Source organism: Aquarana catesbeiana, linkage group LG01 (assembly GCF_042186555.1).
Source record: "Aquarana catesbeiana isolate 2022-GZ linkage group LG01, ASM4218655v1, whole genome shotgun sequence".
Lineage (NCBI taxonomy): Eukaryota > Metazoa > Chordata > Amphibia > Anura > Ranidae > Aquarana > Aquarana catesbeiana.
In genome coordinates this window covers 190660155-190684026 of record NC_133324.1, presented here as the reverse complement: position 1 = coordinate 190684026, position 23872 = coordinate 190660155, and the positions used below count along the sequence as shown (strand labels likewise).

Here is a 23872-nt window from a genome sequence, read left to right as displayed (position 1 = left end):
TGCACAATGTGCATATATTCAGACGACTCTGGCCATAGATGGTTTTAATCAAGGCCGGTTCAGCAGGGACCAGCCAAGATTCGATCCATGTATGGGCAGGTTTATTATTGTACTCAAGTTGATCCATCAATCGACATGGGTACAAACAGCATGTCAGATTTCTAGCATGCAATTATTGCAAGTGGCTGTAGTCATTAACAAAAATCAGTGTTCCAGCAGGAACTGCTGAACTAGCGACAAGAAATATCATATAAAATCAAGTGCTAGGCCATTGTGGGTATTATCAAAAAGGCACACCTATATATATTTACGTTTTTACAGTGCCATCAATAAATATATTGGCAAATTTGCAGGCAGATTTATTTTAAATTCCCAAGGAAATAATTAAAATTGGTTTTGCATCCAGGAACAAGCTATCCGTTTATGGCTAGCTGGAAGCTGATTTGTCTCTTGCGCAAAAGTTGCATTTCAGTTCCCCCACCCCTTTCCCATGTGATTCCAGATCTGCAGTTGTGGCAAGCAGAAACCAGTTATCCCTAATGTCTTTCCTATTCCCAGTCCTGATCTGGAGACATGCTTTCTAAACTGTGCTTTAGGCTAGCCATACATGGTTCGAATCTCAGCCAGTTCAGCAGGAACTGGCCGAGATTCGAAACTGTTAATGGGCTGGCTGAATGTACCATCAACTTGGTACATCGAACAACTTGGGTAAACCAGCCTATCGGATTTGCTTCTGATTATCGCAAGTGGCTGCTATAGCCGCTGGCACTAATCACTGTCTTCTCCCGCCGGGAAAAGAAAACTGCTCAGCAGGAGGGATTCACCTGTCAGCACTGTCTGTTGATGTGGAAATCGTGTGAGTTTCTTTCCTGCAACCCACGGTTGCAGGAAAGAAATTTGCACCTTCTAAGGGCTAAGTAAACAGTGTTACTAATACTGCCCTTCCAGTATGGTGTAAAAAAAAATGTGACCAGAAAAATAAGTGTAGCACCTTCCTAGGTAGGTGCTAGAGAGAGAGTATATAGTTTTTGGCTTTTCTGCTTAACAGAGAGCAGTGATTGATGAGTGAGGTCTGCTCAATGTGCTCTGATGCTTATTCATGCTGTCTTGGGGATTTCAAACTGATCCAATAGTAATGAGTCACATTGGACAGTGGGGGAATCCCAGCAGGTGAAAGCATGGATGTTGATACAGCCCTGGCCAATTAGCAGGGGAGGTGCCCCATTGCATGCTGGGTGACTGTAGTTATCTTGTAAGAGCACATGGGCTTGGGGTTCCAGTCCAGCTCACCTATGAGGGGAGAGGTTCTGGTGGGGAGGAGGTGGCTGCCTCTCCCCAGCATGGAAGGCCATGTGGCCTCAGATGCCAGATCTGAGGGCCTGAAGCCTGGAAACTACAAACCAGGGTTCCTGTGCAAGCTGACTGAGGGAGAACGTCTATGGATCTGGTAGTGTGTCACTGGTGTAGAATGTTGCTTGGAAGTTGGAAGGAAGCTACCAGCTGTCCCTGGACATTTTGTGAGTACAGACCCTGAAAGGATCCTTGAGACTGAGTGTGTGTTGCTGAAATCTCCCTCTGGTCCTAGAAGTCAGCTTACGGGGTGTTTGAGTTAAAGGAGACACTGGCTAGTGTCTTGAAGAAGCTAAGTCCGGCAAATTCTCTCTGCTTATGTTACCTCTCAGACTGACAATCACCCGAAAAAGCACTTAATCCTGAAATTGGCACTCAAAAGACCCCATCACGCACGCTGTACACCTTAGGTATGCTGTTTTAATAGCACCATGTACCATGTACCATGTTCCCGAGCCAGTGATCTGTGCCAGGGATTATCTGACTTTTTATACACAATATCAATATGTTGTATGATTTTTATTTGCTTCTAGAATTAACAAAACGTGCCTTACCATTGCAAGTCCTTTTTCATTTTATGAATCCAGATTTGAAAATTATAGGAACATCTTTTTGTTTGGGCATAACCCATATGAAATTTTCCTTGGGAGAATATTGAGCACCACTTAACTTGCACGGTTTGTGATCTCCAGTGATTATCTCAGTGCAGTTAAATCACACTTGTTTAATAATAATAAGGTAAACAGAGTAAGCATAGTCAAAACAAGCCAGAGTTCAGTAACCGGATCGTGTAGTCAGCCAAGCAAATGTCAGAGAGCCAGAGATAAACGTAGTAGTACAGCAAGCAGGATCAGGAGCCAGAAGGAACGTCAGCCGAGCAAGTCTTTAACAGGAACGCAGGAGAAAGTCTCTGTGATGTTGACAAAGGTGAAGGCAGAGATCAAGTGAGCTGGATGACTTTAAGTAGGCAGGACTGACGAGCAGAATCAACAACAGCTAAATGGGAGCTGGCAATTAGCCGTCAGCTGAGCGGCCAGCTCAGAGAAGGAAGGGCTGAGCCCAGCCCTGACAACAGCATAGAAATGATCATTTAGGGCTCATAGCATGGAGGCTTCCTTGTCTGTTGCTACAGGCAGACTCTCTGTATTGTAATTTACCTTGGCCTATGATAGCTCTTCAAGCACAGGGAATGAAAAGACAGAAGTATATGCTTTAAAACGATATGGTGCAACAGTTTCACAGAAGAGTCGGGGACTTTTTTCCCTGTGTTTCTCGTGGGTAGGACAGCCCGCAAATTGTGGCTAAGCAATATTTATGTACTTGGACCGAATTGGTGAATATATCCTAATGTGCTTTAAAAGTTGCTTACCTACCTACCCTTTAATAGATTACTAGATGTTAGCAAAGATTAGAACATTTTTTCCACTAAAGAGTTAATTTTATATCCCAGATATTCCAGCACAGTGCTGGCATTCACAGAATTGTAGCTGGGCTTCTAGCTGTTATGGTTGAAGTCTGAAATATCAATTTCTGTCTTCTCAAGAAAATGTAATTTTAAATCTCCTCTGTCTCTGTGAGGAATTTTAAATTACAGTGTTTGCTTCCTGATGTTCCATTCCAGTGACTGTGCAGACTGTGGCACACAGCAGGCTTATCATATGAAAATGTCTTTACCCAAGCATAGGCAATCGCTTTGTCGCCTTCTTTGTCATACTTTCCATTAGCTTTTTAGGACTTGCTGCTGCTACACACAGATTTTTCACTATGTTTCAGTATGTCATTTTTCTTTTGGATCGTGGATATCATGGTGTTCATAATTCAGACTAAGGCCTCATGTGCCTGAAACAACTGTTGGAAATAAAGGCTCCAAAATATTTGCCTCTGCTATACACAAGTAGCTGGCACAGGGGCGTAAAGGAAAAATGCTTCATCCACATTTATTAATCTGTATCTAAAGCCAGAACTTTTTTTTTTGTTTGTATTAGTGGTGAGGGGCTAGCACCTCTGTCAGATTTTTACTACAAATTAAAGAAATAGTCATCACTCTTTTAAAGGAAAAGTTTACCTTTTTGTAGAAAAAAAATAAATAAATGCACATCTTTTTGCAGGTAAAAAAATGTGCATTTATTTTTGCACTAGGAGCCTGCAAAGTATTGCAACAGCGATCAGCAGCTCTGGGGTGCAATGCAGGGTTCTTGCAGACTGTCTGCTTGTACCTCATATGAGCAGACCATTACACAATGACAGGAAGAAACAATGAACTACCTAGAGTGCGTAACAGCGCCCTGGTAGTTCATTGAGAACTATAAGCTGACAGCCACAAAGGCTGTGTCAGTACTTGTAGTTGATTCATTCACAGATCTCTGTGAATGAATGTTCAGCCGTGTGATACAGTGCATTCAGGGAGAAGATCCCCGGCACACTGTCACTAGAGGTGGCGGGTCAGGGAGAGCCTGCAGCATTGAGAACATGTTACATATTCCACCTGTTTTTAGGATGTAACATTTAATATGTTCCCAACTAACTACTTCAGCTCTCACACCTGTACACCCCCTATGGACTACCTTTCTACTTTTTACATTTCTTAAAATTACCTTTTTATCAGGCAATAACTTTGTCATTACTTACAATTACAAAGTATAAAATGTTTTTTTTTTTTTAAGGTCAAACCAGGCTTTTTTTTTATGATATTGTCTTGCAATTTTTGTGCAATCCTAAAGCCTGGTACACACAAGCTGAATATCGGCCAATTCAACAGAACCCACCCGATATTCGGCCCGTGTGTACAGCAGCCTGTTCAACAAAAGCAAGCCAAATGTCCGGCTGCTGTCGAAAGGGCATGCTGGAAAAACTCCAAGGTCGTAAATGTGACAAACAAAAGTAAGTGTAAATAATGTTTAATAAAATCTAAATTGAAAAAAAAATCGGAAAATAATGGTTTAAGAGAATGGGAAGGAGGAGTTATAATGGTTGTAAACCCTTACAACACACTTTTTTGCTACAGGTAAGCCTATAATAAGGCTTACCTGTAGCTACCCTGGATATCTCCTAAACCTACATGGTTTAAGAGATATCCCCTGTATTTGCATGTGCCGCCGTCATCGGCACATGCGCACTGAAGCAATGAGAGAAAATAAACAACAAAGAGCAGCGCAGGTTTCAATGTAAACAATAAGCCTCAATGCACATCAAAAAAAGTCCTTTAAGCAATAAAAAGCTCTTCGTAAGATGTATACAGTCTGTTAACAGGGCAGCCTTATGAAGGGAGGTGAAGCCACTCCAGATATGTAAGAGAAGAAGAAACGGCAAAGGCGCCTCTTAGTAAGATAGTATTATTTAATTATATAATTCCATTAAAAGCACTCACATATAAAAACTTGTTAGTCTGGCATGGGTAGTTTCAGTAGAGGCCATACGTGGTTTCTGCACTCGGATGGAAAAAGAGCCTTGTTCCTCTGCGCTGCCTCAATACGCATGCTCTGAAACGCGTTGCTTAACGGCAGTACAGCCCATACCATCGAATCTGCATTCCAGCCATCCATTCGACTGCCCGGCGGAGGTGCAAGCCTCGTCTTGGATCACGATCGTATCCCGGAAGTCTACACCGAACACACAAGCCGGCAGCGCAGAGGAACAAGGCTCTTTTTCCATCTGAGAGTGCAGAAACCACGTATGGCCTCTACTGAAACTACCCATGCCGGACTAACAAGTTTTTATATGTGAGTGCTTTTAATGGAATTATATCATTAAATAATACTATCTTACTAAGAGGCGCCTTTGCTGTTTCTTCTTCTCGCACTGAAGCAATGGCACGTACGTGCTGCTGCTTCAGTTAGACTGTGCCGTTACCGGCGACTCCCGCATGCATGCACGGGAGTGAAGTCATCGCTGCTCTGGACAATCACAGCGCCGGAGTCCGCGATACCTGGAAGTAACTCCGGGAGTGATGTCGCCGGTCGGAGCAGGGAACGAGGACCGTTGCGGAGGCTTCGATCTAAGGTTAGTAATACATAATGAGCTAGTATTCAATGCATACTAGCTCATTATGCCTTTGTCTTGCAGGTTTTCGTGGGGTTTTTTGGGTTTACAACCACTTCAATTAGGGCTGATTAAAAGGGTGACAGGGGGACCTTGACAAGGCAGTGTGGCTTCTACATAGATTTGTAATGGGGAATTTACAAAGACTAGAGCAGCCAGAATCTATAGCAGCTGTGCATGGCAACCAATTGGCTTCTAGTTTTAATTTTCAAAGCATAACTGTAAGCATAGCAAGCTGAAGCTAGAAGCTGATTGGTCACTATGCTTTAGATTCTGTCTGCTATAGTCTCAGTAAATTCCCCCCAGAGTGTTTTAAGTGTACTGGTTCGTTATTTTGATTTATACAGTGCCACAGTTGGTTGCACACCCTTCTATGCTGACTGTAAGGGACAGGATGTTAAATGTTAGGTTTTTATTAGTCCATGTCCCTGCTAAGGAGATTGCCTCTATAATGTTGGATAGTGTAAGGAATAGTTAAGTCTAAGTCACACTTACTTGCAAATTTGTGTGGGCCATTGTCCCACAATTCTGCCATGCATAGGGCAGCCCATTCTCTTCAATAAGCTGCCCTATGCTTTTTTTTTCGCCCAAGCTTCATGTGAAGGCACGCTTAGCTGCTGTTGCAGCACGATTCTGTCAAGTGACAATTGCAGAAAAATCGCAGTGTTTGGAGGTGCCATTTAGGATGAATGGCACCCAAACGCGAGTCGCACAATTTGCAGCGATTGCCTTGCAATTTGGAAATGTAGGCAGAATTGTGTCAAAACCAAATTTTGTGAATTGGGCCTTATAATCATTGTCAGGGTTTTTTTTTCCCATCTCTGTTATCTTATATATTTATCCTTTCACTTTTCTTGTAAACACAAGAGGAAATGTCTACATAGCGAGAGAAATCCCTTCTTTGGAAATGCAAAAAATGATTTGACTTTAGATACAGTGGATCTGGAAAGTATTCACAGCACTTTACTTTTTCCACATTTTGTTGTTAGAGCCTTATTCCAAAATGGATTAAATTCATTATTTTCCTCAAAATCCTACAGCGCTGTGAATACTTTCCGGATGTACTGTACACTTTAAGCAGAAACACTTTGTTGAACATTGCATTTTTTTGCACTTCAGCAGGAAATAAGCATGGTGGTTATTGTGGGATTTCTCTAGTTCTGCAGATCACATTAATAAATGGGTCGTTTAAGTCGTCTCCTTATGGCTCTGTTCAGAAGCACCCTGGCTACTATTCCATTAACCTAGAGATAGTGGGGTACCTCATAGAGAGGAGGCCCTGAGAGATCTAAAAGGTATAAAACCGTACACCAGCACTCACTTGAAATATATTTTTGAGTGTAACTGTTGGACACCACCTCCATTGCTATGATGACTTCTATGGCAGTCATCTCAAGTCTCCCCGAAGGTGTGGGAGACTCCCGCATTTCTGCGGCGGCTCCCACACACCCGCAAGCACCTCGATCTCCCGGGAATGATCAGTGCGGCGGGAATCAGCTGTGAACACCGATCTCCTTTGTATTGATTTTTAGCTGACAGCCGCTTCTCCTTCTCTCCCTCCCGTGGCTTTCAGCTAAAAAGCTATACAGGGAGATTGGTGATCACAGCTGTCCCCCCAGCAGCACCAATCATCCCCAGCTGCTCGGTGTGCTCCTCCCGGGCCCCCTCCATGTTCTTCTCTGCCCCCGTTCTCCTCCGGCCCCCTCCATGTCCTTCTCCTCACTCCCCTCCTCTCCCACCGGCTGCGGGGGGAACTAGTTAATGGACACAGCAAGCAAGATCTCTCCTGTGTCCTGTGATAACTGAGCAGAGTAAACTGCGTTTACTCTGCTCAGTTTATGAATGGACAGGAGCCTCTGTCTCCTGTTCATTCATCTTTAGTGGCGAGAAAGGGACTGGGGAATGTGTGTCCTCAGTCCCTTTGTCTCAAAGGGGAGATGTCAGAGGTCTGTTTAGACCCCTGACATCTCACCAAAGCCACCCAAAAAATATTTTTAAAAAATTCTAAAAAAAAAAAAGGAAAAGGTGTAAAATAAAAATACTACTGACACCACTCTGTCCTGCCCTACCAACACTGTCCACTGCCCCAACCCCCTCCCCCCAAAAAGCATTGTGAAAAAAAAATAAAAAGAATTTAAATTGTAAAAAAAATTATTAAAATTAAAAAAAAACTACTGACACCATCCACATACCACCCACCCCCTTCCCCAGAAGCATTGCGAAAAAATATTGAAAAAGTGATTTAAATAATATTTTGCCGTGGAAGGGGGGGGGGCACGTTTGCGGGCGGGAAGCACCACCTCCCTGAAATGAGTTTCTGCAGGTTGGGATGTCTGCTATGGTCATTTAACTAGGGACAGCTCCCCCCACAGAGAATCCAGCACACTCTTCTTGTTCTGCAATTATGGTTTACATATGAGCCCAGCAGCTGTCTGTAATAGTGAAATGTCACTTTGTAGCCCCATACCTGCCAGTGATGAGTATAGAGGTGATAAAGTATCCCACCTACTGATTGTGCACTAATTATTCCCTTAATTAATATGGTCCTGATGCCAAGTAGTCAAAACATCTGCAGGGTGGGCTGAGCAGAAGCTGATCATACCATGCATACAATAATCCTTTCCAAATGCCACACACTTATCCCGGAAGATAGCCACATATACTGTTTTTTTGTTTTCCTAAGCTTGCTGTAGACGAGTTGATAGTCTTTGTGCCACAACACACAGTCATCAGTGACACCTAGTGGGCAACCTGTGCAGTTACATGCACGAACCAGGTCCCCAGACAGGAATAATGTGACCAATAAAATTACTATTTTAAGGTCAAGGGTATTTGGCATGTTTGTCAGCACCAATAATCTGTCAAAAATTTTGTTTATATAATGCCATAGATTTGATCAGCTTTTAAAGTATAAAAGCACTAGCAATGAGGATAGTGTGTGGTTATTGGCAAGGATTAGGTGTTATACATATATTAATGGCTAGTACTAGTTCAGTGGCACCGAAACATCACTTTTGCACTGCCGGGCCCATGAGAAAAGCAGGCACATAGTTATTAAAAAGAAGCAAAATAATGCACTGTGTTTTTTTAATGTTCCGTGTATTGTTATTACATCTTTTATGAAAAAAAAAAAGATGTTATTTGTCTTTAAGTTGTGTAATGGTAAAGATCACTAATCTGTGTTGTGCGGTGTAATCTCAGTTGTGCCTACAATTCTATTATGTCAGTTAAAGCACTTAGCACAGTCACTGGTTAATTTTATTAAAAAAAAAAAAAAAAAGTACCCTAGATTCTAGCATATATTCTTTCAAACCACTTAATTTTGGTGTATTGAATGGTAATATAAAAATTGCTCATTGTGAGATGAGTTAGTAAAAGTGCCATTATAGAGTGCCCTGGTATAGTCTTGTAGAAATGGTGACACCTGCTGGACACATGGGATTGTTACATTTTCCCATTTATAGCATGAGAGGTTTTTAGCCTTGTATTTGTACATTATGCTGGGATTATTTCTGCAAACTGGGCTTTCTTGTCTGATATTGCTGTTAGAAGAAAATCATGTGTAGGCTAAGAAGCTTACATGGTTCTCTGTTTAGCTGCCCATTCTACTCTACTTCCGGTGTAGTTTATACACAGTATATAACATTGTCAATATTTTATTGCACTGTGATAGTCTCTGGCGTTGCAATGTTTTATGTAAAACGGAAAAAAAAATCTTGTAGCTATAGATTTTTTATGGGCATATAAAACTAGTACCAAAACGTAAAATCATAAAGTTTTCTACAAATATTAAACTTGTATATATCACCATATCCGGTGTCTGCAAAATGAAGTTCAGAAATCTTATTTCAAATCAACATTTAGTACATTTTTGAAGGTTTCAAAACCTCTTCATCAGGAGATTATGTGAACAGTAGCCTTATAGGAAAACCCAGTAGTGTAAAACCAAAACAGTTTGCTGGAGTGGAAAAGAACCGAGGGACATGAAGATAGTAGTCCAAAAGGTGTAATAAATCTCCATTATAGTCTGTATTTTTTTACATCAAATGCAAAGAGCTTCAAAGATAAAGAGCAAAATATTCATACAAGAATCCAACTTGGTTCTGGTCTGGAGTTAAATCCTGCCATCCATAGAGGGGATGCAACAGCACTCCTAGATCCTTAACACCAAAAGCAATATATGTATATTCCAAACAGTTTAATAATCATCAGATTAAGATACTTTATACACCATGCCCCTGAACAATGGGATCTACCTGGGGAATGGTGTTTGGAGTATCTCTGGAGAAAAATTTGTCCCAAAAAACACACTACACGGCTCCAGGTTTGTCCACCTCAACTCTCTTCTCTGCAAGTCTTCACTGTAGCAGCTTAAAGTGGATGCCTGCACCCTTGCTGAGTCGGACATACAGAAGCTTTGTTGTATAGTTCCAAGGTTAAAAAACATTACAGCCACACAAAAGAAAATAAGCAAACAACTTGTTTCATGCTAAAGAGCGAGTCGTACAATGACCAAGTGCTCTTTAGCGTGAAACGCGTCAACATTTGCTCCCTTTCTTTTGTGTGGCTGTAATGTTTTTAACCTTGGAATTATACAACAAAGCTTCTGTATCTCCGATTCGGCAACTAAAGATGGGTTACAAGGACAGATATCCAAAAGGGGGAAGAGGGGTGTAACAGACAGCAGTAAAAACAGGTTCCAGACCCAACACACATATTACCCAGAGCTGAAAGAAGAAACAATGGCTTTGCATGCACTTTACTATAACACAAAACAGTGATGATGATGTAGCAATAATTATTCTGTATATATTTATATTGATATAGTTGATATAGCTCAGTATAATCCAAGAGGAAACCTGTACACTGATGATGTCTTCACAGACAAAACATCATCTGACAAGCTTCAGCGCAAGGTCCTGCCCCCCGGACCACACCTCTGACCTATGTCACCCAATGGACCTAATGGGTGAAACATGTTAGAGGAGTAGTGCTGGGGCAGGACCTTGTGCTGAAACGTGTCGGCTGATTATTGTTTTGACTTTGAAGACATCATCAGTGTGCGGCTTTTCTCCTGGATTATACTGAGCTATGTGTGGAGGAGTGATGGACTCCAAGCCAGCGCCTGATTTCTGCATATGATGGGTGCTTTTGGAGGGTTGGAGTGTTGCACTTTTTTTTGCATCTTCAAGATGTTGATCTATTATGAGGATTGTCTGATGGGAAACACTTGTTTGTATTACAGGGAAAAGAAGCTGAAGTCCAGAGCACAGGAGCTGGTTAGCGCCTTAGAAAGACTCACTAAAAGTAGTGAGATCCGACACCAGCAATCTGCAGAATTTGTCAATGATCTAAAGAGAGCCAACAGGTCAGTAAATGATCCAGGTTCTATTTAAGAGGTCAGCTTTATCCTTGCTCTTTGGGATATATGAGTTTGCAATACTTTATTTAAATATGTCTGTATGCTAAAAGCAGTAATGGTGTGCAGGAACCATGACTGAGCTGATAGTTTCCATAGAATAAGAAGTGTCAGTTAATACTGGCAATTAGCATAATTGTCCTAACCTGGCTCTATAGGGAGCAGTTCTAAATGTTAACACATAAAGGTATGTGTGGCTTTGTTAATCCTGTTCCTAAAAGCAGAAGTGGGCAAGCTTTTTAGTCTGGATTTTATTTGGAAAGGCCTTATAGGCTGAAAATTATTTTCTGGGACAGCAAGAATCATCTAAGGGTGAATCACGATGCATCGATTATTTTCAACACCCCTAGATAGGAGTGGATCATAAGAATAGGGGGTAGAGACCTGCGTCTCCTAATGTACTCCAAGAAAAGGATTTTACTTTTGTAAAAACACCTATTTTCCTGCTGGTATTTCACTGAACACAGATTGAGTATTTAACCTCTTCCAGTCTGAGCCAATTCTGACATTCTACCTCCAAATTTTTTTTTAGAAAACTACGTATAACCCCCAAACATTGTATATTTTTAGGCAGCAACCCCAGAGAATAAATTGGTGGGTTTTGCATTTTTCACATAATATTTGCACAGCAGTTTTTTTTGTTTTTGTTTTTTAAGGCGTTTTTTTAGCCTCAGGAGTAGAGGGTTTCCCAGATGGAAATTTTGCTTCTTTTTCTGGAACAAAATGATACTCTTTCCTGCCCCAGTGACATCCTTAATGAAGTTGTTCAGGTATTCACCAAAGAGGCATTTCAGTCTCCTGAAGGGAGCAGCGTAACCCGAAGTACCTAATCACTCAACCTAAGTCCTGTAATGTATGATTAAAAAATGTGCATCCACAAAGATATGTGTTTATAAACTGAAAATAAAGTTATATTTTTCTACCAGTTTCCCATAAATGTTTAGGTTCAGATTAGATCAAAGGGTACTTGTAAAACAGTTTTCAGCAGTTCATTTATTTTTTTTTTACAAAAGAACATATTGAGGAATTGGGAGTGTTCGTGCTTTAAATTGTGTGAATATTTAGTTATTTCAGCTTCACATGATAATGGATATTTGGCATAAACAGTAATTTTCTCTTCATTTGATTGGATAATTGAAGCGAGTCTTCACAATATTTGTGTGAACATTCCCCATTTCTTTAGGCTGCTTTCACACTGGGCGACGGGTCCATTAGCGGCAAAGCGCCGCTAGTTTCAGCGGCGCTTTACCGATATTTAAGCGGCGCTTTTAACCCCCAAGAAGGAGTTAACCAGGGGTTAAAAGCGCCTGTGTTGCGGCGCTTCTGAAGCACTTTTCAGGCGCTTCAGAAGCATTGCCCATTCATTCCAATGGGCAGGGGCAGTATAAGAGCGCTGTATACAGTGCTCCCGACCCGCTCCAAAGATGCTGCTTGCAGGACTTTTTTTTTTCCCGTCCCGCAAGCGCACTGCCCCAGTGTTAAAGCACTGAGGCAAAGAGGCAGTTTTCAGGCACTTTACAGGCGCTATTTTTAGAGCTAAAACACGTCTTGTGTGAAAGTAGCCTTAATAAATCAGCCTCATTGTATTGTAGCCAGTGCTGCCTTACACAACAAAATGCATTAAAAGAGAACTGGATTACAAAGATCTGTATGATTAAAATGTGGGCTACATGACTTAAGGTAAAGCCCCGAGGGCCACATACTGTTCCTGAGGTAGGGAGGGCCCCAGGCATACTATTAAACCACCTGCTGACTTCTGGGAAAGTAGACATTAACTGCTTCCCGACCAACCACCGCAGTTATACTGCGGCAGGTTGGCATCCCTGCGCATGCACAGCGGGGGTGCCGATGATAGGCACCCCCACTATTAGCTAGGAACCAGGATCCGTCACTTCCTCTAGTCAGTCCCCTCCCCCTTCAGTTAGAATCACCTCCCAGAGAACACAACTTTGCACGACCGTGCAATTGTCAGTTAAAGCGACGCAGTGCCAAATCTCAAAAAGTGCTCTGGTCAGGAAGGGGGTAAACTCTTCCAGGGGCTGAAGTGGTTAAGTATTCACACCCCTTGAAATTTTCCACATTTTGTTATGTTAAAACCCCAATAAAATAAATTTACGTTTTTGGTTGTATGTGATAGACCAACACAAAATGGCACATAATTTTGAAGTGGAAGGAAAATGATAAATGTTTTTTTACAAATATGTGAAAAGTGTGGCATGCATTTGTATTCAGCCCCCTTTACTCGGATACCCCTAACTAAAATCTAGTGGAACCAATTGCCTTCAGAAGTCACCTAATTAGTCCACCTGTGTGTAATTTAATCTCAGTATAATTACAGCTGTTCTAGGAAGCCCTCAGAGGTTTGTTAAAGAACCATAGTGAACAAACAGCATAATGAAGGCCAAGAAACACACCAGACAAGTCGGTGATAAATTTGTGAAGTTTAAAGCAGGGTTAGGTTATAAAAAAATATCCCAAGCTTTGAACATCTCACGGAGCAATGTTCAATCCATCATCCGAAACTGGAAAGAGTATGGCATAACTGTAAACCTACCAAGACATGGCCATCAACCTAAACTGACAGGCTGGGCAAGGAAAGCATTAAGCAGAGAAGCAGCCAAGAGGCCCACGGTAACTCTGGTGGAGCTGCAGAGATCCACCGCTCGGGTGGGAGAATCTGTCCACAGGACAACTATTAGTCATGTACTCCACAAATCTGGCCTTTATGGAAGAAAAAGAAAGCCATTTTTAAAAGAAAGCCATAAGAAGTCCCGTTTGCGAGAAGCCATGTGGGGACACTGCAAACCTGTAAGGTGCTCTGGTCAGATGAGACCAAAATTGAACTTTCTCTTTCGTTCATCAACGGACACAGCGCCTCCTTAATCTTGACCATTGCGTTATATCGCCTCCGCAGGAGTAGGACTAGGCAGAACAAAAAACTGGCTACGCCCATGAGCTGTCCTCAGTCAGTATATAACCCCCTCCCTGCTCTAGGTATTCAGTTTATTTCTACTTTTTTGCTTTTGCTTTTGTCTTTCTTCCATGCATTTTTTCCTGGAAGATCTACAAGTGCCGGGTGGGTCGACGGACTGGATAATCAAGATCCAGTGGTCTCCCAAGTCCAGCCAGCGAGCGTGTGCAGACCGGAGCTATGTGCTAGTTCGGCCGCGACATAGTTCAACGGACGGAGGCTGGCCCACGTGTTAAACGTCTCCCAGACGAGCGGGCTCTGGTCCAAGTCGAAGCGGTCACTTGGCCGACAGCCCCCCACTTCAGTGGCGAGGAGTTCTGTCTGGAGGGTCACCCACACAATGGATCGGTAAGTACAGTCCCCCCTCTCCTTGGGGCGGTTTGGGGTGGACGCGTGTACCCTCCAGGGATGGTCGAACCTGCCTGCAGGATCTCTCCTCCCATCCTAAAGTCCCTTGGTTAAGCTGCCCTCCCCCTCCCCCCCACAGATTGGTGAGAGTCCCAGGGCAGGCAGCAGGGACCCCTGGGGGTCTCCCCCACCATTCCCCTTCTGGGTGGTGTGTGTCCTGCCCTGGCGTTATGGGTGGTTCCAATGCAGAGGGTGCAGCGGAGACCCCTAGGTGCATGCCCTGCTGTATCTGCAGTGTGAGGTAGTCTGCAGTTTGAGGGTCCCAGTGCTGAGAGCGCAGCGTTGCAGAGTGCGTTGCGTTGCAGAATGCACAGTGGTGTCCCCTTAAGTGTTCACCCGGCCTGGTGGAGTACAGTACCTTTTGGAAGGGGGTCCCCTTGCAGAGGGTGCAGTAATTGTTGAAGGTGCAGAGAGGATCCTGACAGCATGCTTTAGCATGTCAAACGGTCAGTGGCCATGTTTGGCAGGTCCAATGACAGGTCCCTCGGAAATCCCAGCTTCCCATGGTTGTGCTGACGGCTGTCCTTGAGTCATTGGTATCCCGGGTGGAAGTAGTGTGTGGGCAAAGACCCAGGAGGAAGCGTCCCCTGCCTTCCCCTGCTCAGTCTGTCTCATTTGATTCTGAGCCTGATGCCGCCGGGGTGTGGCCCGCCCATCCGGGGGGGGGTTTAATATCTCGCCCCCTGACCCGTCCGATAGTGAGGATGAGTCCTCTGCGATCTCAGCAGCAACTTAAAAAGCGCTGGTGGACGCACTTGTTACTGCGTTGCGGGGGACTCTAAAGATGGAGGATGCGGCTGACAGGGCCACAGATGTGGCTGTGTCCTTTGGTACGCATAAGTCACCTTGCACACCAAAGGTATTTCCGTATCTGCTTTATTTTGATAGGTTTACCCATAAACATTAGGGGACCACAAAGGGTGACTTTGGTTGTTTCCTGGCCTTCTCAGTACGCTACCCCTTTGAAGAATCACTTTTAAAAAAGTGGACTACTCCACCAGTGGTGGACCCTCCTGTTTCCAGGTTGAATAAAGCAACCATGATCCCAGTAGAGGAACCCCCATCCTTTAAGGACCCGGCTGACAGGAAAGCGGAGGCTGTGGCACGCAGCATGTTTACTATGGCTGGGTCGGCATTGCGTCCAGTTTTGGCCTTGGCCCTGGTGTCGCAGTTGGTCCATGGGCTGCAGTATATTTGTGATGCAGCTCCTGTGCTGTCCAAGCTTTCTGTTTCAGCGGTGGTGATTAGACGTGTGCTGTGGCTTAAGAATTGGTCGGCAGCTCTCGTTGATCTGCCCTTTCAAGGCAACCACCTGTTTGGGGCTACCCTGGATGACACCATTAAGGGTGTCACGGGGGGGAAGAGTACCTTCCTGCCTCAATCTAGGAAAGGGAAGGAGCCTTGTCGCAGATGGGGGCCTTCCTTCTCAGCCCATAAGAAATTCTTCCAGGCTCCCTGGACTGCAGATAAAGTAAACAGATCTCTTAAGTCTTCCCCGGGAAGTTACAAGCAATCTTGGTCTGGTAAGCCTACAGCAGGCCTCTCCGGATCCACTGACAAGACTCCTTCAGCATGAAGGTCTGGCCTCACCCATTGCTGGGGTGGGGGGACATCTTCGCTGGTTTGCAGATTCATGGACCTCTTTTTGTGAGCATCAAGGGGGTCCACAAATTGAACCTTTTGGGGATACCAAAGAAGGGGGACAGAATTTGTCCACTTCAGGGGACCCTGTGTCTCCTAGTGTGGGTATAATTCCTGTAAAGGTTCAGGTGACAGCCGAACTACCCAAGGTCCTCTTTAGCCCTGTCCAGGAAATTGGGCTGCCTGGGTCTGACTCTGGAGTGAATGCTGACCAGGTTAGTAGTTTTTCTTCTCAAACATCGGCCCATTCAGCAGGTTCAGTTCAACCAGAAGTAACTGAGGCTCGTGGCAATCTCGCAAGTTCCTCTGGTAGACGCCACAGTCATCCTAGTGCCACTGTGGGGCCAACACCTTCCTCTTCTGCGGTGCCTGTGAAGGACCAAGGGCGAAAATCTTCTGGTGGCCATAAACGTCCCTTGCAAACTACCTCTCAAGGAGGACCAGTTGTACCGAGAGCTGATCTTCCATCCTGCTTCACAGTAACTGGTTTTAATAGCCTAGCCATTAAAAGCCAGGTACTGAGAGATAAAGTGGTTCTTCGTCCCTGTGTGTCTTTTCTGCCTAAGGTTGTCTCTGACTTCCATTTAAATGAGGACATTGTGTTGCCGTCCCAAGCTGGTTCATCCCAAGGAATTTGCTTTGCACACCTTGGATGTGGTTCGTGTGATTTGTGTGTATCTGGCAGCCATTGAGTCCTTCCGGACTTACAGGGACCAAGGAAAGGGCTGGCCGCTTCCTCGGCTATAATCTCCAGATGGATCAGACAGACTGTGACTCAGGCCTATTCTATTAAGGGTCTGGTTCCTCCTTTCGCTGTCACGGCGCATTCTACTCGGGCACTTAGTACTTCTTGGGCCTTCCGTCATCAAGTGTCAATATCACAAGGTTTGCAAGGTGGCCACTTGATCGTCAGTGCATACCTTCACTAAATTCTATAAAGTAGATATTTTGGCATCTGCAGATGCTTCTTTTGGCCGCAAGGTTTTGCAGGCTGCTGCTTAAGAGGGGGAGGGGGGTTCCCTCTTGAGGGGTTTTCTGTTTTTTTTTATTTTTTTTTATTTCAGACGGGGCTCCTGTGTCCCGGTTAGGGCTGTTGTGGTTAGCCTTGGGTTACTTTGTCCACCTCATTTTTTATTTTTTTTTGGCACTGCTTTTGTACGTCCTAATGGTCAAGATTAAGGAGTCGCTGAGTCCGTCGATGAACGAAAGAGAAAATTTGATTTTTGTACTCCATTTCTCTGAGTTCGACAGACACAGCACCCACCCCTCTATGGAGTTTTTGATGCTTCTATTACTGCTTGCTACTAAACTGAATACCTGGAGCAGGGAGGGGGTTATATACTGACTGAGGACAGCCCATGGTCGTAGCCAGGTTTTTTTTTGTTCTCCCTAGTCCTACGCCTGTGGAGGCGATATAACCCAATGGTCAAGATTAAGGAGGCGCTGTGTCCGTCGAACTCAGAGAAATGTTTTTTTACAGCGAGTACAAAAGTCCAATTTTTTGGTCTAAAAGCAAAATGCTATGTGTTGCAGAAAACTAACACATCACTCTGAACACACCATCCCTACCATGAAACAGCAGGGACAGAGAAGCTGGTCAGTTGATGGAAAGATGGATGGAGCCAAATACAGGGCAATCTTAGAAGAAAACCTGTTAGTCTGCTAAAGACTTGAGACTGGGGCGGAGGTTCACCTTTCAGCAGGACAACAGCCCTAAACACACAGCCAAAGCTACATTGGAATGGTTTAGATCAGGGGTCTCAACTTGTTTCAAAGAGGGCCATATTTGATGAAGTGAATATGCGTGAGGGTCAACCATTTTGCCTGACTTTCTTTGAACCATTAAAATTCGGTCTAAGTGTGTTCCTCCGAGGACTAATACACTGCCCAACAAGAATTCTCTTACCTTGTGTGGTTGTGTGTGGTGAAGAGATGAGCTTGAGCGTGTTATAATATATATATCTATATCTATATATAGATATCCAAATATCTTATATGGCCCCCAACGAATCCAAGAGTGCTGCTCAGGACTAAGGATGAGACTGGGCGTGTTATCTGGATATACCGTATTTATCAGCCTATAACAAATACAGGCGTATAACACGCACCTTCATTTTAAGAGGGACGTTTCAGGAAAAAAACATAAATATGAAATAAAGAATTTCAAAGCAAAATAAGGGTCACAGTCCATCAATGCAGCCTGATCAATGCCCATCAGCAGCCTGCACATTGCCCATTAATGCAGCCTGCACATTGCCCATTAATGCAGCCTGCACATTGCCCATTAATGCAGCCTGCACATTGCCCATTAATGCAGCCTGCACATTGCCCATTAATGCAGCCTGCACATTGCCCATCAGCAGCCTCGCCATTGCCCATCAGCAGCCTCGCCATTGCCAGTTAATGCAGCCTGCACAGTGCCTATCAGCAGCCTGTCCATTGCCCATTAATGCAGCCTCTCCATTGCCAATTAATGCAGCCAAAATAAAAATTAAGTACAGCGCTACGTTTAGAGTGAAAGTGAAAAGCAGCCAACACACCTATAGACTCAAGGCAAAAAAAAAACAAAAACAAAAAAACAAAACAAAAGTGTGGCGCTATATATCACATCCACAGCCGTGTGTATTACAATAAAGACATATAAAAATAGGTGAATACTACCAAAAAATGTATGACCATAAAATGCATAGTGTCAAATAATTAATCAGTGTTGATCACATATAAAGTAAATACACAATAATACTTAATCATCAGATGTGCCAGTGATTAGTAGAAACCCGTGCTGGTTCCATGAGCCAGACACCAATCATAAAAAACATGAAACTTTAAAAGTCCATAAAAAATGTGTAGAAAAATAGTGAAGAAAACATCAACAGAGTTCAAAGGGGGTGATGATGCATAGCCAGATGGTATTCACAGAATTTTAGTCGCACCAAATCTGGGGAGTGGGCAGAAGGGAGACCACAAGTGTGCATAGATTGTACATCAGTGCCGGGGCCAACACAGGAGTAGAGGAGGCTTACCGGAAAAAATTGACCTGAAATGGCGTACGCCAGACAAGTCAAAAAAGCATAATAACCACTGGTTCTAGGAAATGCGTCTTGTCAGATGTCATCAACAGATGGTGGAAAGAAAAGGGGGGGTCCGCACTGCTTCCTCTCCCATAGGTAATCCAGCATAAGCCAAACGTGTAGTTTCATATGCCATGCAAGGAGCAAACAAAACTCACATAGCGTAATAAAGTTTTAAAACACTAGTTTATTATCTAAAGTGATTTATGCAAATGCACGACACGCTTTTCACATATTTATTTGTAAAAAAATTTGAAAACCATTTATCATTTTCCTTCCACTTTTACAATTATGTGCCACTTTGTGTGGTGTCTCACATAAAATCCCAATAAAATACATTTACATTTTTGGTGGTAATATGATAAAATGTGGAAAATTTCAGAGTATAAATAGTTTTTCAAGGCACGGTACATCAGCGTATTTAATTTTTAGAGACCTGCTGCTTCTATTATTGTATTAGAAGATAATGAAGAGCTGATTGAAGAATTTCAAGTAAAATAATAAATTACTTACATTTTAGCTTCTGGTTTTCTTTCACTTTTTAAATAGTTTGTCTGAGCCAAGCTTCTGCAAATGATTTTCTTTACTAATAGATGCACCTGCTTTCAACGCTGTATAAACCGTATGTAGCATTGTGTTCAAGCAGTGGTACAGGGACTTCCCATCTGCTGCTAGAGCAAAATTGAGTCGGCCTAAGTGCTGCTCAGCTATTCACAGGAAGCCTTGTATTTTACCAGTAAATATAAGGCTTCTCTAATTGACTGAGTTGAAGAGGTAGGTAGGCGGCTCCATGATCTTCACCTCAGCCAATCAGAGGAAGCCTTGTATTCATTGATAAAATGCAAGGCTTCCTGTGAATGGCTGAGCAGCCCTCAGCCCGACTCAGTTTTTTTCCAGTAGCAGAGGGGATGTTACTGTACTACTGCGGAAAAACACAGCATGGTATACTGTACGTAGCTGATGCTACATACAGTTGATATTTTATACAGTGCTGAAAGCCGGTGCATCTCTAATAGTAAGGGAAATAGTTTGTTTGGGCCTGCTTGGCTCAAACCAACTATTTAAAGTGAACGTAATCCTGAAGTTAGGCTTTAAGCATAGAATGATTTCTCTGGAAGGGAGAAGAGGTCCAGCACCTAAAGAGTGCCCAGTTACTTGAAGGTAGCAGCCTATAATGCCTGGGTCCTGTAAAGTATGACTAAGATAATTTTCTTCTCTGAACAGCAACCTGGTAGCTGCATATGAAAAAGCCAAGAAGAAGCATCAGAATAAGCTGAAGAAGTTGGAATCTCAGATGATGGCCATGGTGGAGAGACATGAGACCCAAGTGCGGATGCTGAAGCAGAGAATAGCATTACTAGAAGAGGAGAACTCCAGACCTCATGCCAATGAGACATCACTGTGAAGACAATAGTGGAGTCATGTATGTGCCATAGTTATGCCTGCAATACAGACTAATGACTCCCTCGCTCTCTGGCAGTCGGCTCCTGGTTGTGACTGGCTAAAACAAACATTTACACTCCACCTTCAAATATGAAGCTTTTTAAGCCTTATGTGCAGGATAAACTTTATTATGATGCACACTTCACCTCCAGTGATATACCTGACAAGTCCTTTTTTTATTTGTAAGACACTGGTGTGTGCCAAAAATGTCACAGCAAGCAGATAGTGCGCTGTGTGTGGAATGAGAGACTTCAGAAACTTACTTCAATGCACCTTCATTTTCTTTCACTTTATGGACACAAGGACTTTGGGACCCTGTGAGGTGCTGTCCTAAGATGACTACCAGCAGAAAAATAAAAAGGTATTTCGCAGCTGGAGAGCCACATCTCCACTATCCTCAACCAATACATCACACCGCCTCAACTCAGGTGCTTGATAAGATAGCACCCTGCAGCTTTAATACCCTACAATAATGAGTACAGAGGCTAAGTGTGTTTCATTGTACACTGTGAGTACAAGTGCTTTGATTTAATTTTTTTATTGGGGGCTTTTAATCAATATTCATATTTTTTTATGTGTTGCTTAATATATAAACAATACTGGGTTTTCCAAGGTGTACGTGACTACAAACATTGTAATGTGTCAGAATAGCATGTACAGCCAATCATTGCTTAGTAGATGGCAAAAAAGACACTGGTTGGCAAAGCAGATTAGAAGTGTGCAAATTCTGCCTATGGCTCTGGTTCAATCGTTGTGTAATTGGGACTCCACAGGACAGTTTTAACAAACTTTTTCATGGGTTGTGTAACTTTCCAAAAACCTTTTTCAGCATACTACATCTGATTCCATTTTTGAAATCTTAAGTTCTCACCATGGTCAATTTTGGGTAGATGCTGATGGTCTGACTCACATGCACACTTATTAGTACAGTGAATATAAAAAGTCTACACACCCCTGTTAAAATGTCAGGTTTCTGTGATGTTAAAAAAAAAAAAAAAAAAGACAAAGATAAACCATTTCAGAACCTTTTCCATCTTTAATGTGACCTATAAACTGTACAACTCAGTTGAACAACAAACTGAAATCTTTTAATTGCAGGGAAGTAAAAATAAAATAAAAAAAAAAAAAATAACATGGTTGCATAAATGTGCACACCCTTAAACTAATACTTTGTTGAAGCACCTTTTGATTTTATTACAGCACTAAATCTTTTGGGGTATGAGTCTATCAACATGGCACATCTTGACTTGGCAATATTTGCCCACTCTTCTTTGCAAAAACACTCCAAATCGGTCAGATTGTGAGGGCATCTCCTGTGCACAGCCCTCTTCAGATCACCCCACAGATTTTCAATCAGATTCAGGTCTGGGCTCTGGTGGGGCCATTCCAAAACTTTAATCTCCTTCTGGTGAAGCCATTCCTTTATTGATTTGGATGTATACTTTGGGTCATTGTCATGCTGAAAGATGAAGTTCCTCTTTTGTGTTCAGCTTTTTAGCAGAAGCCCGAAAGTTTTGTGCCAATATTGACTAGTATTTGGAACTGTTCATAATTCCCTCTACCTTGACTAAGGCCCCTGTTCCAGATGAAGAAAAACAGCCCCAAAGCATGATGCTGCAAACCATGCTTCACGTGGGTATGGTGTCCTTTTGGTGATGCACAGTGGTGTTTTTGTGCCAAACATATCTTTTGGCATTCTAGCCAAAAAGTTCAATCTTGGATTCATCAGACCATAACACATTTTCTCACCTGCTTTTTGGGAGACTTCAGATGTGTTTTTGCTAAATTTAGCCGGGCTTGTTTTTCTTCATAAGAAAAGGCTTCTTGCCACTCTAGCCCATAGCCCAGACATGAAGAATACGGGAGATTGTTGTCACTTGTACCACACAGCCAGTACTTGCCAGATATTCCTGCAGCTCCTTTAATGTTGCTGTAGGCCTCTTGGCAGCCTCCTGACCAGTTTTCTTCTCGTCTTTTCATCAATTTTGGAGGGACGTCCAGTTCTTGGTTTGTTACACTTGTGCCATATTTTCTCTACTTTATGATGACTTTCTTCACCGTGTTCCATGATATATCTAATGCCTTGGAAATTTTTTTGTACCCTTCTCCTGACTGATACCTTTTAACAATGAGATCCCTCTGATGCTTTGGAAGCTCTCTCTGCGGACCATGGCTTTTGTTGTAGGATGTGACTAAGGAGATGTCAGGAAAGACCTACTAGAACAGCTGAACGTTATTTTAATCAGAGGCACTTTAAATGATGGCAGGTGTGTACTGACTCCTATTTACCATGCTTAATTTTGAACACAGCTACATCCCTAGTTATAAGAGGTTGTGCACACTTATGCAACCATATTATTTTAGTTATACCCCCCCCAAAAAAAAGTCAGTTTGTTCTTTAATTCTTTAATTGAGTTGTACAGTTTAAAGGTCACATTTTACTTCCTGTCTTTGCTCCCTGCAAATTAAAAGCATAATGAGCTAGTATGCATTGCATACTAGCCCACTGAATCCATCGCTATCCCTTGTGCAGGCTGCGTCCATCTTCGCCCCTCTTCCTTCCGGGGGCCTTGGACTCTGTGACTGGCCGGAGCCGCGTGACGTCACTCCCGTGCGTGCGGGAGCCGTCAGTAACGGCACACGCTGGGGGAAGAAACGTCACGAAGGTCCGTTCCTTCACAGCGCATTTACATCATCTACAAGTGAAATATCTCCTAAATGGAGCACATTTAGATGTTTCCACTACCTATAGGTAAGCCTTATTCTAGCCTATAGTTAAACGTCACTAGGGAGGGTTTACAAACACTTTAAAGGTGGAAAAGGTTCTGAAATGATTTCTTTGTCTCATTTTTTTACATCATAGAAACTTTACATTTTAGCAAGGTTGTGTAGACATTTTATATCAATTGTATGTCTGTAGAAAGCACTGTACCTGTTACTAGTTGCATCCATCTTATCACAGTGTTAGGAGGATACTTTCTCTCCATTTCACATTCTTACTTAGCAGCATTAAGTATGATCTTTTCAGGTAGGTAGAGGGTTCATGAATGGAAAGCGCTAACATGGTAAATTTGCCAATGGTGCTCCTTACAAGGTGCCCCCCCCCCCCCCCCCCCCCCCCCCCCAAATTTTACCCGTAAGTGAGATTTCAGTTTAGTTATACTGACCCTTACAATGAAACTGCCCTAAAACCTTCTGAAAGGTGACATTTTGTGGTCTAAGCAGAGGGTCACCATACCAGCTCAAGTGATTGGTTTATGTAATCCTTGGAGCTGTGGTGAAAAGTAAATCTAGTTGGTATACATGTATGTCCCTATAATGCTGGTACTTTTAGCCAGCCCATTCTGAGGAGTACCTTCCTTGTGAAATGAAAATGCACTTTAAATGTCATTAGCTCTAGTAAATGTTTAGTAGATAGACTATATACTGCATGTGCCGCCCAAAGACTCTAAAATTGGCCTTACATTGTGAATAACATGACAGTGGTGCAGAAATAGCTAACACTAGAAGCATACAGTATAGACCAAACTA

General features: G+C 43.0%; 1 protein-coding gene across 3 annotated transcripts in view; it reads left to right on the top strand.

Moving 5' to 3' along the window:
* The window catches only part of MCC (MCC regulator of WNT signaling pathway), a 530407-nt gene extending 506983 nt beyond the window's left edge, over window positions 1–23424 (top strand). For 2 of the 3 annotated variants that reach the window (XM_073624626.1, XM_073624627.1), the window contains exons 16-17: window positions 10634–10756; window positions 20123–23422. In XM_073624626.1, the coding sequence (XP_073480727.1) occupies window positions 10634–10756; window positions 20123–20303 (304 nt within the window). In that variant the 3' untranslated portion in view covers window positions 20304–23422. Of the gene's footprint in view, window positions 1–10633; window positions 10757–20122 lie in introns of all 3 variants that reach the window. The other variant, XM_073624625.1, reaches the window with a different exon arrangement.
* The last annotated feature ends 448 nt before the right edge of the window (window positions 23425–23872 follow it).